The 14,730-nt window shown below is 39.6% G+C and overlaps 1 protein-coding gene across 2 annotated transcripts in view; it reads left to right on the top strand.

Annotated features, from left to right (window-relative positions):
- Positions 1 to 14,730, top strand: part of nbeab (neurobeachin b) — a 185,390-nt gene that overhangs the window by 54,481 nt on the left and 116,179 nt on the right. For both annotated transcript variants that reach the window (XM_029516791.1, XM_029516790.1), the window contains exons 9-13: positions 5,974 to 6,171; positions 6,289 to 6,422; positions 10,610 to 10,718; positions 12,135 to 12,287; positions 13,569 to 13,737. In XM_029516791.1, the coding sequence (XP_029372651.1) occupies positions 5,974 to 6,171; positions 6,289 to 6,422; positions 10,610 to 10,718; positions 12,135 to 12,287; positions 13,569 to 13,737 (763 nt within the window). The remainder of the gene's footprint in view (positions 1 to 5,973; positions 6,172 to 6,288; positions 6,423 to 10,609; positions 10,719 to 12,134; positions 12,288 to 13,568; positions 13,738 to 14,730) is intronic.

Below are 14,730 nucleotides of genomic sequence, written 5' to 3'. Positions count from 1 at the left end.
GACCAGGGGGATGATGGTGGGTGAAGAAAGATGCTGACCTAACCAGAGGGAGGGTTCAGCTGTGAATAGCTAAAATACAAACAAAAATATTTGGTGTGTCTTTTTTTTTTTTTTTTTTTTTTTTAAGCAAGTTTCATTTATTCATTTTAGTCATTCACTGTCCCAGGTATTGCAGTCATATTAAATAAAAAGTATATGTAGTGGTAGTATATTCAGCAATTTTCTTTCTCCCTCTTGGCATCTCAGTTTTGCTCCTAAACCTTGCAAAGTGCTGCTCTTTCTTCTGTGTTGAGCTGTCTGCTCTGTCACAAATGGAGCCATGACACACTGCCAGCTTTGAATGCTGACATTTCAACATCTCTTGCCATTTTACACCAGCTCTCTTTGCTCTCTAGCTGTGCTACAGACAAAATTAGGTTTTGGTTAATGGCAGGAAAAGAATAGCGGTCTGTGGAATCAAGCTGGTGTGCACTAAGTAAAACCTCCTTTTGAAAATTATGGGAGCGATGTTTGTGATTTCAATCAGGGCTGCAAAAGCCTGAAGATTCCCAGGAGAGCTCATTTTTTTTGGTCTTTTCGCTAATGGCTAGTGACTCACCGCTTCCCTCCTTAATTGTGGTTCTAGACCTTCTATTAGAGAGGTAACACACACAGGATCAATCCAACAGATTTCTCAAAATAATGAAGTCATGTCCTGGGGAGACAATTACTGGCAGCTGATGAAGCTATGAACAGTGTTGGTAATGTTGAGTAGGATAGAACTAGCCAGGTGAGTTGAGGAGGAAGGTCGGAGAGTTGTCAGGCCCACTGATTGATTGTTGTAATGGGGGTGCCATCCAGGCGACGAGAGGCCTGTCAGTCTTAATTGAGAATTGAGTCTGAGCAGAGCAGATCACAGCAAAGATCTGCTACATCAGACTTTTCAGTATATCTGTTTCATTGCAGTTCAGCTCCACAGATGTAGACATAACATCTGAGCTAATGTATAATTTAGTTTATAATCCATAGTCTCATCTGTTTGATGTTTGACATACTTTCCTTTACTCTCTCACAGTGCTGAATGTACCTATAACTCATTCAGTTAGTTGAAATGCTACCTAGGGTTACCATATAAATACATGTTAGGATTAGTGCTGCAAATCTGACAGACCTGTTTGTCGAATCTGTTCCCTTGGCTCTTTTCATGTTACTTTATTTGAAATTGCGCACTGAACTGACATGGACATCAGGTTATTTTGATTTCTTGTAGCAAACACCTTCAGCTGTATATTGCTGTTTCCATGACTGACGACTCCAAACATTCCCATCCAGAGATAGCATCAGGGGCCAGTGGTGGGCCCACAGACACTGAGACTGACAGCAGCTGACTGTCATATCACACCGTCATTCATCATTGCTTTTTTAGAAGAGTTCATAAGCTTTGAGGGGAGCCTAGGAAATTGTCAGCTGATGGGATCTTACCGGTGCTGCACAACATACTGTTTCAGCATTGTCACTGGGACCAGAGCATGAGCCACAGTCGCTGCTCGGAAAGTGCAATGTCGACTAAAGCAAATGAAGTCAACCATGTCATGCTACAGCTTTTTTCCATTCATCCGTGACTAATCTAAAAGAAAAAGTCTGACTTAGGCGTTTTTGGATATAGAGTTTGTTGTGTAGTGAGTGACATAAACAGTAAACTGTAATCACTCTTGATCGGCTAATCAAAACAAAACAGACTGCTCCTGATAGTTCAACCTGAAAATGAAAGATTTGGTTGCAAAAAGTAAAAGCACCATCACTTTTATGGAATTCATTCTGCTACAGAAGAGATGATATTGACCTAAAAAAGGCCTGTGGTGAAAACTACTGTAATTTTTTTTTTTTTTAACCACATTGCAATAAATTTATCACAGAAAAAAAACGAATATCGCAGTTCTATTTTTTTCAAATAGCCTCATGATTTTGTGAGCTGGACACTGGATGAAGAGTGTAATTTATCAGGTAGCAGCAAACACAACTCAAAAGAAAAGTTTTGCTGCGTTGTTTGGTGCATTTATTTTGCAGAACCACTGCACCCATGTCTTTTCTTCTTTGCAAACAAGCCTGGTCTGCATGAAGTAAGATCCATCAGACTAATAACCAGTGACAACTTCACTGAGCAGATATTTAGTCACTGAGTTGGCTCGTCAGAACAATTAAGCCATAACTTTACTTCTCATTAGATGCCATGCTCTTTGACTTATTTGTCTCTGCCTTCTATCTTCCCTGCCATATGTGTTCAACATGAGGCAGATTAGACCATTGAATTTGTGCCAGCGCTGCTCTGCAGTATGCACCATAGACTGCTGTAGAAGAGACAGAGGAGCTGGTCCTCCCTTGTCAGGGAAGACAAATGTTATCTCTGTATGGGGACTATGCAATAATGCAAAAACTGATGTAGAACACGAGACGAGCTTGGAGATGCAAGAAACGTCTGCGATTTTATGCAGGTCTACATTTAAATGTGCAAATTAAAGCCTATTTGTCTTTGTCTGTAAATGCTTCCAAGCCGTCACTGCTGCACCATCTTGGACTCATTCACAGCTTGAAAATGTGTAACCCTTTAATAGAAAATGTTGTTTCATCTGCACCAAAATAGACTTTTTGGTCCACAGACATGGTTGTATGTGAGGAATTGCAGTTAAAAGTAAATGTAGAGATTTTTCAAATGTCCTTTTTTCTGTAATGCGCAAAAATGCCACAATATCTGCATTAATCTAGATTTCTTTCAAAATAGGATTTTTTTTTATTATGATTATTTTTTCATAATGGCCTTATTGTTCATAAAATTTCACTGACATCTATAATCTTTTTTCTGAGATATAACCTGCAAACGAACAGGCAAAACAATACAGTGCTGGAAACAGACATATCGTTCATAATACTAATCACCAAGTTGAAACAATACATTAAATTCTGAAATAAATGGAAGTTTATTGGAAATGAATGTCTTTTGCTATTTACACTGTTGGGAAAAAGGAGGAGGCCCAGGGAAAAATCCCTGGCTGGGATTTCCTGGTCTTTTTTTTTCCCTTATGAGGAGGTCAAAAGCCCACAGAAGGTGACGACGACAGCTGGGCTGCGCGCATTTTCTTGACAGGGTTTCCCTACGCCTAGACTCTGTGGAGGCATCCAACCAGAGTCCTCCTCCAAATGTAGTATGAGTTTTGATTCTTATGAGACCAACCGTCAAATACACAAAATAACTTTTAACATAGAATTAGAAATAGGAATCATTCTATTATTTCAGTCCAGTGTGACACTCAGAGCGCAGGTAAGGGTGGTGTTCCCAGCTCCTCAGTTGTCTGCCTGTCTCTTGAAGGGAGTTGTGGGGTTACCCCCAGCCAATCACAGCCTTTGATGTTGAGAGTGAAAGGAGGATCTGTGCTGAAATTCTTTTTATATGATGAGCTGCTCTGTGGGATGTTTCTGTCATGCTACAGGCTTTGTAAGGCAAAAGCCATGAGATCATTATTTTAACACCGCAGCAGAGCTCACACTAAAGTGCAGGGCACTGGTGCCTGTTATCTCTTCACTTGGGTGCCATGAGTAGGACCTTTTTGAAGGATGTTAGAGACTACATGATTAGATGCATAGTGGCTGTGTGGGCTTGCTCATAGCAGCTGACCAGAATACTATTAAGCATTTTTATCATGTAAAAGGAGGGAAATGTGCCATGAAATGCGGCTCAACCCTCTGTTTCCTGTAAGTCTTACTAGCATTAAGCAAGTTAATTCTCATACAGATTTATTAGATCTGCAGATTTATAAGTGTTGATTTAAAGCAACAAACATTTGACTCATTGAACATCAATTAAGTAAGCTCAACATGTTTTTTTTTTTTTTTTTTTAACAAATTTGAGCCTATGGGAATTAACAGATTTAACCAATACACGAGGTAAATGGGAAAATTAGAGAAGTCAGAAAACTCTATATTTAGTTTGGGTGTGTAGGAGGTATACAAAGAGCACACAAACCACTTTAAGTAGTCTGTTTGTTTAAAAAGTTGCCAGTTAATGCTATAGATGGATATGAACATGATACCTGAAATATTTGATGAACAAAAACCCAAACAAACAAACAAAAAAACAATCATCAGCAATAGACAGGACACAAATAAAAATATCAAATAATAGCAACAGATCATGTTTAAAAGGGGCTTTAACCCTCTCTTGTAAATCATTCAGAACTAAGGGCTTCAGTTGGCTCCAAAAAAATCTGGATGAATCAAAAATTCAAAATGTAAATGAATCAGCAAAAATTTCAACAGCAAGAAAAAACGGAGCGTTGCACATCTGACGACTTCAATCGGCTCAACTTATTACTCATTTAAACCTTTGCTCCTAATTGTTGATGCCTTTTAGTAATGAGCCCCTTGTACTTGTTTTGCACCTGCATTTATCTGCAGTGTTTGTAGAGCAAGACACATTTCTCTTTTACATTAATAGTTCAACCTTCCTGATTAAAGCTGTTGATTTCTTTACTAAGAATATTCCATTCACACAGCATTGACAGATTAATTCAGCTCAACTGTCAACACCTAATTGATTTGTTCAATTAAGACTAGTCTGTTATCGATCAGCTATTTGTTATGTTAGCCATAATAAATGATAGTGTTAGTGAGCCACTGACTAATGGAACCTGCAGTTATTTTAATGCGGCCATCAAAACTAAATTTCAAGACACATGTGACACATTAATAATACATAAGACAGAAGATTGATTCCCACAGAGATTCATCATTTTAATCATTACCAGTGTACCCCATTCAGTTATCGTGAAAATTTGTCATAAATGGTCACAATTTTAATGTTTATAGATGAATGTCTGCTTGGTGCAAATGTATTCTAGTTTTTTCTCTGTCTCCGGGATGAGGTTGAAAGGCAATTCCAGCAATTCAATAAATTTGGTATTTCATAGAAAGTTTATATTGTGATCTCATGACTATTTAGGGGTATTTTTAATTTTATTGGATAAACTCTTGGACTTGCTCTTTTTTCCTCAAGACTAAAGTGAAGGTGTGTTTGAACAGAAAAAGCGATTTATCAGTTAGCAAACCTACGCATTTTTTAAGACCTATATGTGTGCTAAGATTTCACATCCTGCCTGCAGCCTTTCTCTATTTCACTGTATCTTTACAATAATTCAGCAGTGACTAACCAACTCTGGAGCAATTATAGCTAAGTACAGAGTAAACAGAGTGAAGGGCTGGGTTAAATTAATGAAGGTAAAGCACTACAAAGGTGGTCTCCAAGAAGTGAGGTTTCCATGGAGGTTCAAAGTAAATATTAAGGAAATCTTAAACGTTCAATGTTGAATAATAAATGCCCAAGAAACTTTATGATATGATTAATTGAATTAGCACAAAGATGAAATCATAAAAATGTTGGCACTGTGAAGCAAACATTGATTAAAATATTTAATTTTCTGGGAAATGAAATTCCAGTCTGCTCTTCTTGTCAGTCTTGCTTAAGCTTAATTTCACTCCTTGCCCTGACAAAAGCTCCCTAATTGTGGTTCAGTGATTTAAATCTTGGTTGACATTGTTTGCAACGCAAATACTAAGGAAACAATTTATATTCTGAATGGTTTGTGCTACTGAAAAGAAAATACACAGTTGCTTTGTGTTGTTCATTGCAGCATTTCAAATTCATAGAGATGCAGAAGATAGCTTTGAATCAGTACTGAAGATGTTTTTTCAAAATGGTGAGAGACTCTGATATGCCTAGTTGCAAGAAATCTATCCTGACCTTGAGGAATCTGTGATATCTGGTACAAATAAATCAGTGAAAAGATATTTCTTAATCAAGTTATAATTAAAATATTACACTGAAGAGATATTACAGGGTGCATGTGAAAGAGAGAGCTACTCAATTAATCACTCTCACGCATACACTCCCTTGCGATCTCTCTCCTTTTCTCTCTTTTTTTTTTTTTTTTTTTTTTTTCACAGAGCACATTTAAGTTCAAGTCAGAGAGTGATATCCAATTAGCAGAGCATCACAAACTGGTATTGTATGATGGCAAGTTGGCTAGTTCGATTGCCTTCACCTATAACGCTAAGGCCACTGATGCCCAGCTCTGCCTGGAGTCTTCACCTAAAGAAAATGCCTCCATCTTTGTGCACTCACCGCACGCCCTTATGCTACAGGTGAGTCACTTTATTCAATGCCATGTCTCACTCTGTGCACACTAGCTCAGATTCTGATTCATCATGTAACATGTCACAGTACATGTGTATTTTAGAGGTTTTGTATTATCCCCACAGGACGTGAAAGCCACAGTGACTCACTCCATCCACAGTGCCATCCACTCCATCGGTGGGATCCAGGTGCTCTTCCCCCTCTTTGCCCAACTAGACTATCATCAGCTGAGTGAGAGCCAAGTGGAAACCACTGTATGGTAAGAAGCAGAAATATTTTTTTCCACAGGAAAATGGAGAGTAAAAAGCTCATTTTGGTGTTAAATTGGAATTTAATTACTTTTTCCTCCTGTAATTCTGAAAACTAAAACTGAAACAATATTGATGACTTCTTTACGTTGCACAACAGGGGACTTATTTCGTACAAATACAATGTTTCCTCGGGGATTTTTTTCAGCAGCAGCCTAAACAGAAATATTGACATGTATATTATGCAAAAAAAACAAAAAATTAAATAAAAACCACCCTCACACTAGCCCTGGAACTGGCTATTTTTTTTTTCAACCGGTTTAGGTTCCCAGCCTGATAGCCTGTGTTTCCCTTTAGGTTTTCCTCCTCTAGTCTCATCTCTCTCTCCTGCACCATCACTCTGCTCTCCTTCACTTTGTTCCACTACTCCTCCCTGTCTAATGTTAATTGTCTAATATGATTACAATAAAAATTTAATGTTAGATTAGTAATGTTAGATAATTTTCAATCGCATCACATCTGATTACAAGTGTCAACATTAAAATACAATTTTTTACCCAACCATCATAATTTATGAGTCAGTAAAAGACTTTTGATACCTGACTAGCGTCATCTTCATCAGTTGTCTTTCTCTTCTTAGAGAAATATTTGAACAAGCTCATCTGAAAAGGCAGTCAGCAGCTAACACATCATGACATGTAGTTTACCCACGTTAGCATCACAGAGTTGGCACCGGGCCCAATTAACTCAAGATACCAGTATGTTACATAATGTTAGCTCACCATCAATAGTTTTTGAATGTTTATTTAACTTGTAAAATCTATGATGAGTTATCTTAAGTTAATAAGTCTACGTTTTCTCCAGTAAGTCGCTGCCCTATTTTCCAGGACGGCACTCTTCTGACTCTCTGACCTGGTGCCTGACGTGACATCACTTTCGAGGCTGTGCTCTTGCGAGTAATCAACGTCGTATTAACTCCAGTAGGAGTGGCACCACACCTACCTGAATGTAGGGGCAACACTGTAAATACATGTTATATTATCCAGCTCTTAATGGGGACATCTTCGACTTGTTAATTATCGTCGCTATTTTGGTGGTGTTGGGAACAACCAACAAAATAAACACTTGAAATCAGGAGGAAGTGCTCTGTTAAGGCTGAGTGGTGGGTTTGCTGATGTCATGTTAAATAATAAATCAAATCAAAGTAGGCAGGAGTTCATGGAGATGAGCTGTAGTACAGAATTCATGAAGATATGGGAGCAGCAGGCGTTGCAGGAACATGGGATGGTGATGAGTCAGGATGAGGACAGGGAGAGACAGAGACTTCGGGAATGGTTAGTAAATGCAGTACAAATGCTTAGAACTGGGAGAAACAGGGATTTTTAAGAAGAGAGAGAGATGCTCAGTCCTTCCCCCAGTAGCCAGGCCTACAGCAGCGAGCTAAATAGTAGTTTTAACTATAAGTTCTGTCATACAAAAAAGTTTTAAGCCAGATCTTGAAAATTGCTGAAGCGTCCGCCCCCCGGACCAATACTGGAAGTTGGTTCCACAGAAGAGGAGCCTGATAACTGAAAGATCTGCCTCCAGATTTACTTTTGGAGACTCTAGGAACCACAAGTAAACCTCCATATAGAGAGCGGAGTGGCCTGCTAGGACAGTAAGGAACTATTAGCTCTCTGAGATGTGATGGAGCTTGGCCATTAAGAGCTTTATATGTTAACAGAAGGATTTTAAATTCTACACCATATTTTACTGGCAGCCAATGAAGAGCAGAGCAGAAAGCAGCTAACAGGAGAGATGTTAATATTTGTGATGCAGCGTTCTGAATTAACTGAAGGCCTTTTAGTCCAGCGTAGAAGTTACAGATGCATGGACTAGTTTTTCTGCATCATCCTGAGAAAGGATGCTTCTGGCTTTCCTAATGTTTCTCAGGTAAAAGAAAGCTGCCTGACTAACTTGTTTCATGTGAGGGACAAAGGACATGTCCTGGTCAAAAGTTACACCAAGGTTTCTTACAGTGGAGCTGGAAGCCAAAGTGATGCCATCCAGACTGATTAGATGATTAGCTCTCTAATCTCTAATCTCTAATTTCTCTGAGGTGCTTAGGGCCGAGTATAACCAGAATTAAGGAGTAAAAAATTATGGGTCATCCAGACTTTTATGTGTTGAAGACATGTCTGCAGTCTGACTATCTGACTGATTTCATTTGGCTTCATTGATAAGTACAGCTGTGTGTCGTCTGCATAGCAGTGGAAGTTGATGCTGTTTCCCCTGATAATGTTGCCTAGAGGAAGCAGATAAAACGTAAAGAGGATTGGTCCAAGTACCGAACCCTGTGGGACTCCATAACTGACTGCAGTGCATGAGGAGGAGCTGTTGTTAACATGAACAAACTGATGTCTATCTGATAAATAGGATTTGAGCCACCTTAGTGCAGTTACTTTAATCCCAATTTCATGTTCCCGTCTCTGTAATAAAATATTATGATGGAAAGCAGCACTAAGATCTAAAAGGAGAAGTATGGAGGCTGATTCATTGTCTGAAGCAATTAGAATAACATCTTGGTGAATGTAGAGAAGGTGTGCACTGGATATCTTGGAACTTCACTGTGGGCTATCACTGAAACACTGAGGCCAATACATCTCTAATAAGCCACTGTCTGCTTATAACCTGCTTTGGTCAAGCTGTAGTCCAGGTTTCACAATTATCTATTCTGTGCTCCAGACTTCTTTCATCCCTTCATACTTAGCTGGTCAGTCCAAAGCTTAACCACTGTGCCTTGAGAGAAGCCTGAGCTTTGCTCTAATCCCATGTTAGTCAGCGACAGCAGTACAGCTAGATAGTCACAGGCCTGGTCACATAGCAACAAAGCTCCCTGCTTCTGTAGCTTCCTCTTTCCTCTCATCTTTGCTCTACTTCTTTCTTTCTTTCTCTCCCAGTAGCATGTTGAGGGTCTTTCCTTCACAGTGTGCAACTCTCATTGCCTTGCCTTTTAGACTGAGTCCCTCTAAAGCCCGGTGGTCTGAGGAGTTCAAAGCTTCTGTTGCAATTATCTCTCTACAATGACTGTTGATCTTCTGTGGCTATTCTCAGTAGCACCCACTGACTGTGACTTTCCTTTATTTTCTCATGGTACTATTTCAAATCAAAAAATAACATTCATTTATATAGCTCCAAATCATAACAACGTTACATCTAGGCACTTTAAACATAGAGCAGGTATAGAGAACACTCCTTTTGGCGTTGTTAAAGAAATATTTTCATTCATTCATTCATTCATTCATTCAACTTCTTTTTTCAACGTTTCTCGGGGGTGCTGGAGCCAATCCCAGCTCACACTGGGTGAGGGTCACCAGTCCATCACAGGGCCAACACATAGAGACAGACAGAGACCAACAAACACTCACACTCAGACCTACAGACAGCTTAGAGTCACTTAAAGAAACATTTTCCACTTTGAATTTCAAAGACTCTTCATTTAAACCCATCACTGTATCTCTGCCAAAATGAAAGGGAGCTTGGCTGGTAAGTAAAGAATCAGAGGCTAAAACAAGAACATCTGACTGTCACCCAGTTCGTCTGTTCTATGTTCCCTTCGGCTCAGTTATGGCTGCGTTTGAGGAGTTGTGAGAAATGAGCATTGATCAACTGACAAAATGGAAAAGAACAGAAGAATAAAGTTAACATTCAATCAGATAAGTTTGTACGCATGCATTCTATATGGGATATATGAGCAAGCCTCATATTGGGGAGTGACTGAGTCATTGTGATTGTATAGAGGCCACTGGAGAATGTGAGGGAAAGCCGATTAAGTGTCACCAAGCACCACTGTCACTCAGCCAAAATCTTTAACTTAGAAGCTGTGCAACAGATAAAAAAATAGCCTTCTGTGCACTGCATTGCCCTCTTGAACCCCCCCAACACGCACACACACACACACACCCTGCTGTAACTCCCTCTCCCACACCACTCTGTCTCCAGAGAGCTCAGCGAGCCAGCCTTTTCTTCTGTATTGAAGGGGGATGAAAGTGGTGAGTGAGAGTTTCCCAGCTGATTGCTTACATCCTCTGAAAATGACCTTGTTTTTTCCCCTCCTCATGCTGCTGTACTTCATAGAATAAACCCCTCACCACCTGATGACAGTGTGACTCAATGTGTATTTTATCCCTGTGTAAAATATTGTGTATCTGTCTTGCAGTGCCACTCTCCTGGCCTTTCTGGTTGAGCTGCTCAAGAGCTCTGTGGCTATGCAGGAACAGATGCTAGGAGGAAAAGGCTTTTTGGTGATTGGATACCTGCTGGAGAAGGTAAAGTGGAGCCCCAAAACACAGTAGATAATTTTGCCATTTCCAAATGAACCTATTTCACTTCACCATACCCATGTGACTACTGTCCAACTCCTTTCATTTTCATTTCATTTCAGTTTTCATCATTTCCTACTTGAACAAAATGTAAGTGGGAATGGTACGCTGATGGTGTAGTTCACTGAAAAACCCATCTCCTATTGAAACCTCTTAAACCCTTCTGTCAAGAAGCACTGTAATTTGTCTATATTCCCCAAGTCTTGTCAACAGTATGATTCTCCATTGCCTGAAGCAGAGTCCTGTATGTGTCTTTGAACCGAAGAGCACTAAAAGAACAACTCCAGAAGACTACATATCTTCCCCTTCCCCCTTGATTTCTCTTTTTCTGCATCAGTCTTTTTACCTTTATTGTGATGTAGATCTAGCAGATTGGTGGCCTCCCCAGAGTGCTGGCTCTTTTGGAGCACTGAGAAATGACACCACTTTGTCACTCAGTCACTTGCCTGCCTACTGTCTTCAGCTGCTAACTAACAGACAGACAGTCTGCACCTGAGAGCTGCCTTTTTTTTTTTTTTTTTTTTTTTTTGTAAAATATGCTTCCTTCCTGCTGCCAGGTTTCACACTTACACATATTGCACCATCTGTTCCTGATCTGTTGATGCCACACCTTCCCTCCTCTCTGTGCTTTCATTTTCTCTTTCTTTTGCCCTCACCAAGTTGCCACATGGGCAGATAACAGGTGCTAACAACAGTAACACTGCTCATCAAAGTGAAATTTTCTCAAAGTCATCGCCACATTTTGTTGATCAATTTGTCACCAATGTCAAAAAGCTAACCTATTGAACAGATAAAAATGGATCCCTCTAAGGGAATTGATTTAAAAAAAATCATGTCAAATCTGAAAAAATGGGCCTTAAGCTTCAAGACAGTATTTCTATTTATAATAGTTATTTGTGATGCAGTAATTCAAATATATACACAAACAGTTATACAACACATAAAGTAAATTGATACAATTGAAACATCTAATAAATAAATAAATGCATATATAGGTAAAGACACTACAGAACTTGGTGGTGACCAGTGTTTTTACAATGCTTTCATATCTTATTTTTTATATCAAGGTGGGAACTTCAGACTTCAAAATGCAATTACTTGTATACTGTCTTTATAGGCTGTACACACATTGCAAGCTTTTTTAAAATTTTAAAATCCCTGTTGCTTACCTTCCATATTTCATCAACTGAATAATTTTGGGGGCACAAATGAGGTTCTTGTGTTTGTATCATTCAGGGTTTTTGATCTGTGGGTGCTGAGATTTCACTAACAGAAACCATAGTGGTGTTCTTATGTTGCCAGTATCAGGAACAGTACCATCTATGATTCCTGCTTAATATGACTTTGTGCATCTTTCTACAGTCATCACGTGTACACATCACCAGGGCTGTATTAGAGCAGTTCCTATCCTTTGCAAAGTATTTGGATGGTTTGACACATGGGGCGCCGCTGCTGAAGCAGCTTTGCGACCATGTCCTGTTCAATGCAGCCATCTGGATCCACACCCCCGCCAAGGTAAGCTTCTGCATGTAACCCATCCCATGACCTTCCACTGCAGGATGGCCTTAGCGGTTTGCTTCTTCATAATTTTTTTTAAAGACAAAAGCTGACTTTGTAAATACCCAGGAATGTATTTCAAAGTATTAGGTACGCATCACGCTGGTTTCTTGTTTTTATGGTGAGATTCTCACTGGCAGTAAGTGCAGGGAGTGATTAAAAAGTAGTTATTAACTAGATGGACAGTCAACTTTACAGTCAATGTCACACTGTTGCCAAATGTCTGAGGAATCTTAAATTGAGTTGAGTAGAGCTCATGTACCAGATGCAGTATATTCTAACATTAATAACAGACACCCCCCCCCCCCCCCCTCCTTTTTAAATAATGACCCATGAAGAAACGGGATGAGGTATAGCTAAGAGCCTGAATTTGTGTGGCAAATACATTCGCTGCAGGAATGCTGCTGGTGGGGCCAAGCCATGAATAAATAAAAGGAGGAAATAAATACAAAAGTGTCTGGAGGCTTGCCTGTGATACTCCTCCAAAATAGAGCACAGAGAAGGAGGCAGAAAAAAATGAGAGAAATACTGAGGTAATGAAGTGGGTTAGAGCACTTTTAGTGACATCGGGACAGAAAGCTATACGGGCTCCTTCCCTCAGGACATGCATTTTCTCCGTCCCTATCCTCAAGCTGCACAAGCTACATAGAGTCAGTCACGTGAATGATGGGAGAATGGAATATGCATTAATTACATAAGCTCACTGACTGTGTCCTAGTAGACAAATACGATTTTATGAATGCATTATACTTTTATGTTCTCACGAAAATTACATTACCAACAACGTGGTGCTCACTTATCTCCCATGTTTCATTTCAGTAGCTTCAAACCATATCACATTCTCTCATATGATAACCACCCTTTAATCATGATTCGCTTTTGACTCATTGATATCCTATAATTTATGACCTATGGTAGAAAGCTCCCTGTATTTAGTACTGGAATGAATGTGGTGGGATTAAGAATTCTTGTCAGGTCTGTTTCTAATTACAGAGGACATGCTAATCGTCACTGAACTGAGTGGAGCTGTGACAATCATGAAAATTAATAACACTGGGTCAATGGCTGTCCTTACCATACACCTGCAATAAGAATAGGCTCAGCTCATGCTACCCCCCATGTAACGAGTCTTGGTTCATCGTAGAAAGTATAAGGTTCAGTAATTGAGCTGTCATAGTATATATTTGAAAGGTGTTAACACATGTTGATAACATGCATGTATGTGTGTTCCCGCTGCAGGTACAACTCTCTCTGTACACATACCTCTCTGCTGAGTTTATTGGCACGGCAACTATCTATAATACAATTCGTCGGGTGGGCACAGTGCTTCAGCTCATGCATACCCTCAAGTACTACTACTGGGCCATCAACCCTGCAGACAGCAGTGCCATCATGCCAAAGGGTCTTGGTGAGCATATTTAGCATTTTGTCAGCACGTGTTAAAATAGGTTTATTTCTTTGATTCACATGATTGATTGATTTATTTTTGTGGTGTATAATATAATTTTATTTAGCTTGATATTTATATAAACTGGCTGCTCCAAGTGAAGCTCTGTGTTTTGGAAAGAAAGTGACTGGAGTGGACCAATAAGAATCACTGTGTGAGGTCGCAAGGCCATTGTCAAAGTGTTTTCCTGAAATGGCAGCAGCTCACCCACATTTTGAAGTGATTCATCTCCACATGGAAGGGCTTGCCTTTCTCAGCTGTTTGGACCGTGGCCATCACTGGAGATGACAGTGAGGCAGACAATTCACATCAATACTGTCATCTCGCTAGACTCTTGGTGTGGGTGTTAGGCCTCTAAAACCAGGGCCAGTTGTTGTCTGACTGTCATCCGCAGTATATGAAACAACAGTATGTCTCAAAACAGGCTGTGCTGAATGTGATTCTGTCCTTGAAATGTCATTTCCTTTTCGCTCTCCATCATTCTGTTCTGAGACTGTAGTAGTATATGGCTTTTTTAACCCTTCTGAGGCCTCAGTTTATGCTCCACCAAGACCTAATGAAATCTATTTCCTGAAGGTTAAAGCTTGTTTTGTGACAATGTTGGTGTAATGCTTGTCAAGCTGGCAAATTTATTTTTTATATTTGCATTATTGTAAGCATTTTTGTAACACACAGCCTTGAAATGTATTCCTAATACTATAACATGAATAGAACATTTTTATGAGCACTGTTGTGTCTGGTTGAATCATAGAGCATTTTAATCTATATTTATGCACCATCAAGGCACTTGTGCTAGACTCTTGATCTATTAGGGGCTATTCTAATTGACTTTGTACTAAAGGGGAGTGACCTGTAGAGTAAGGTTTGTTGGGGCAATAAGGGCACCACTCTGTAAATTAGGTATTGCACCATTTCCTCAATCTCTCTTTTACTGGTTTTAATTATATCCTTATC

This window comes from Echeneis naucrates, chromosome 13 (genome assembly GCF_900963305.1).
Source record: "Echeneis naucrates chromosome 13, fEcheNa1.1, whole genome shotgun sequence".
In the NCBI taxonomy this organism is placed as follows: Eukaryota; Metazoa; Chordata; class Actinopteri; order Carangiformes; family Echeneidae; genus Echeneis; species Echeneis naucrates.
The sequence above is the reverse complement of the archived record's forward strand: the minus strand, read 5'-3'. Positions and strand labels throughout refer to the sequence as shown.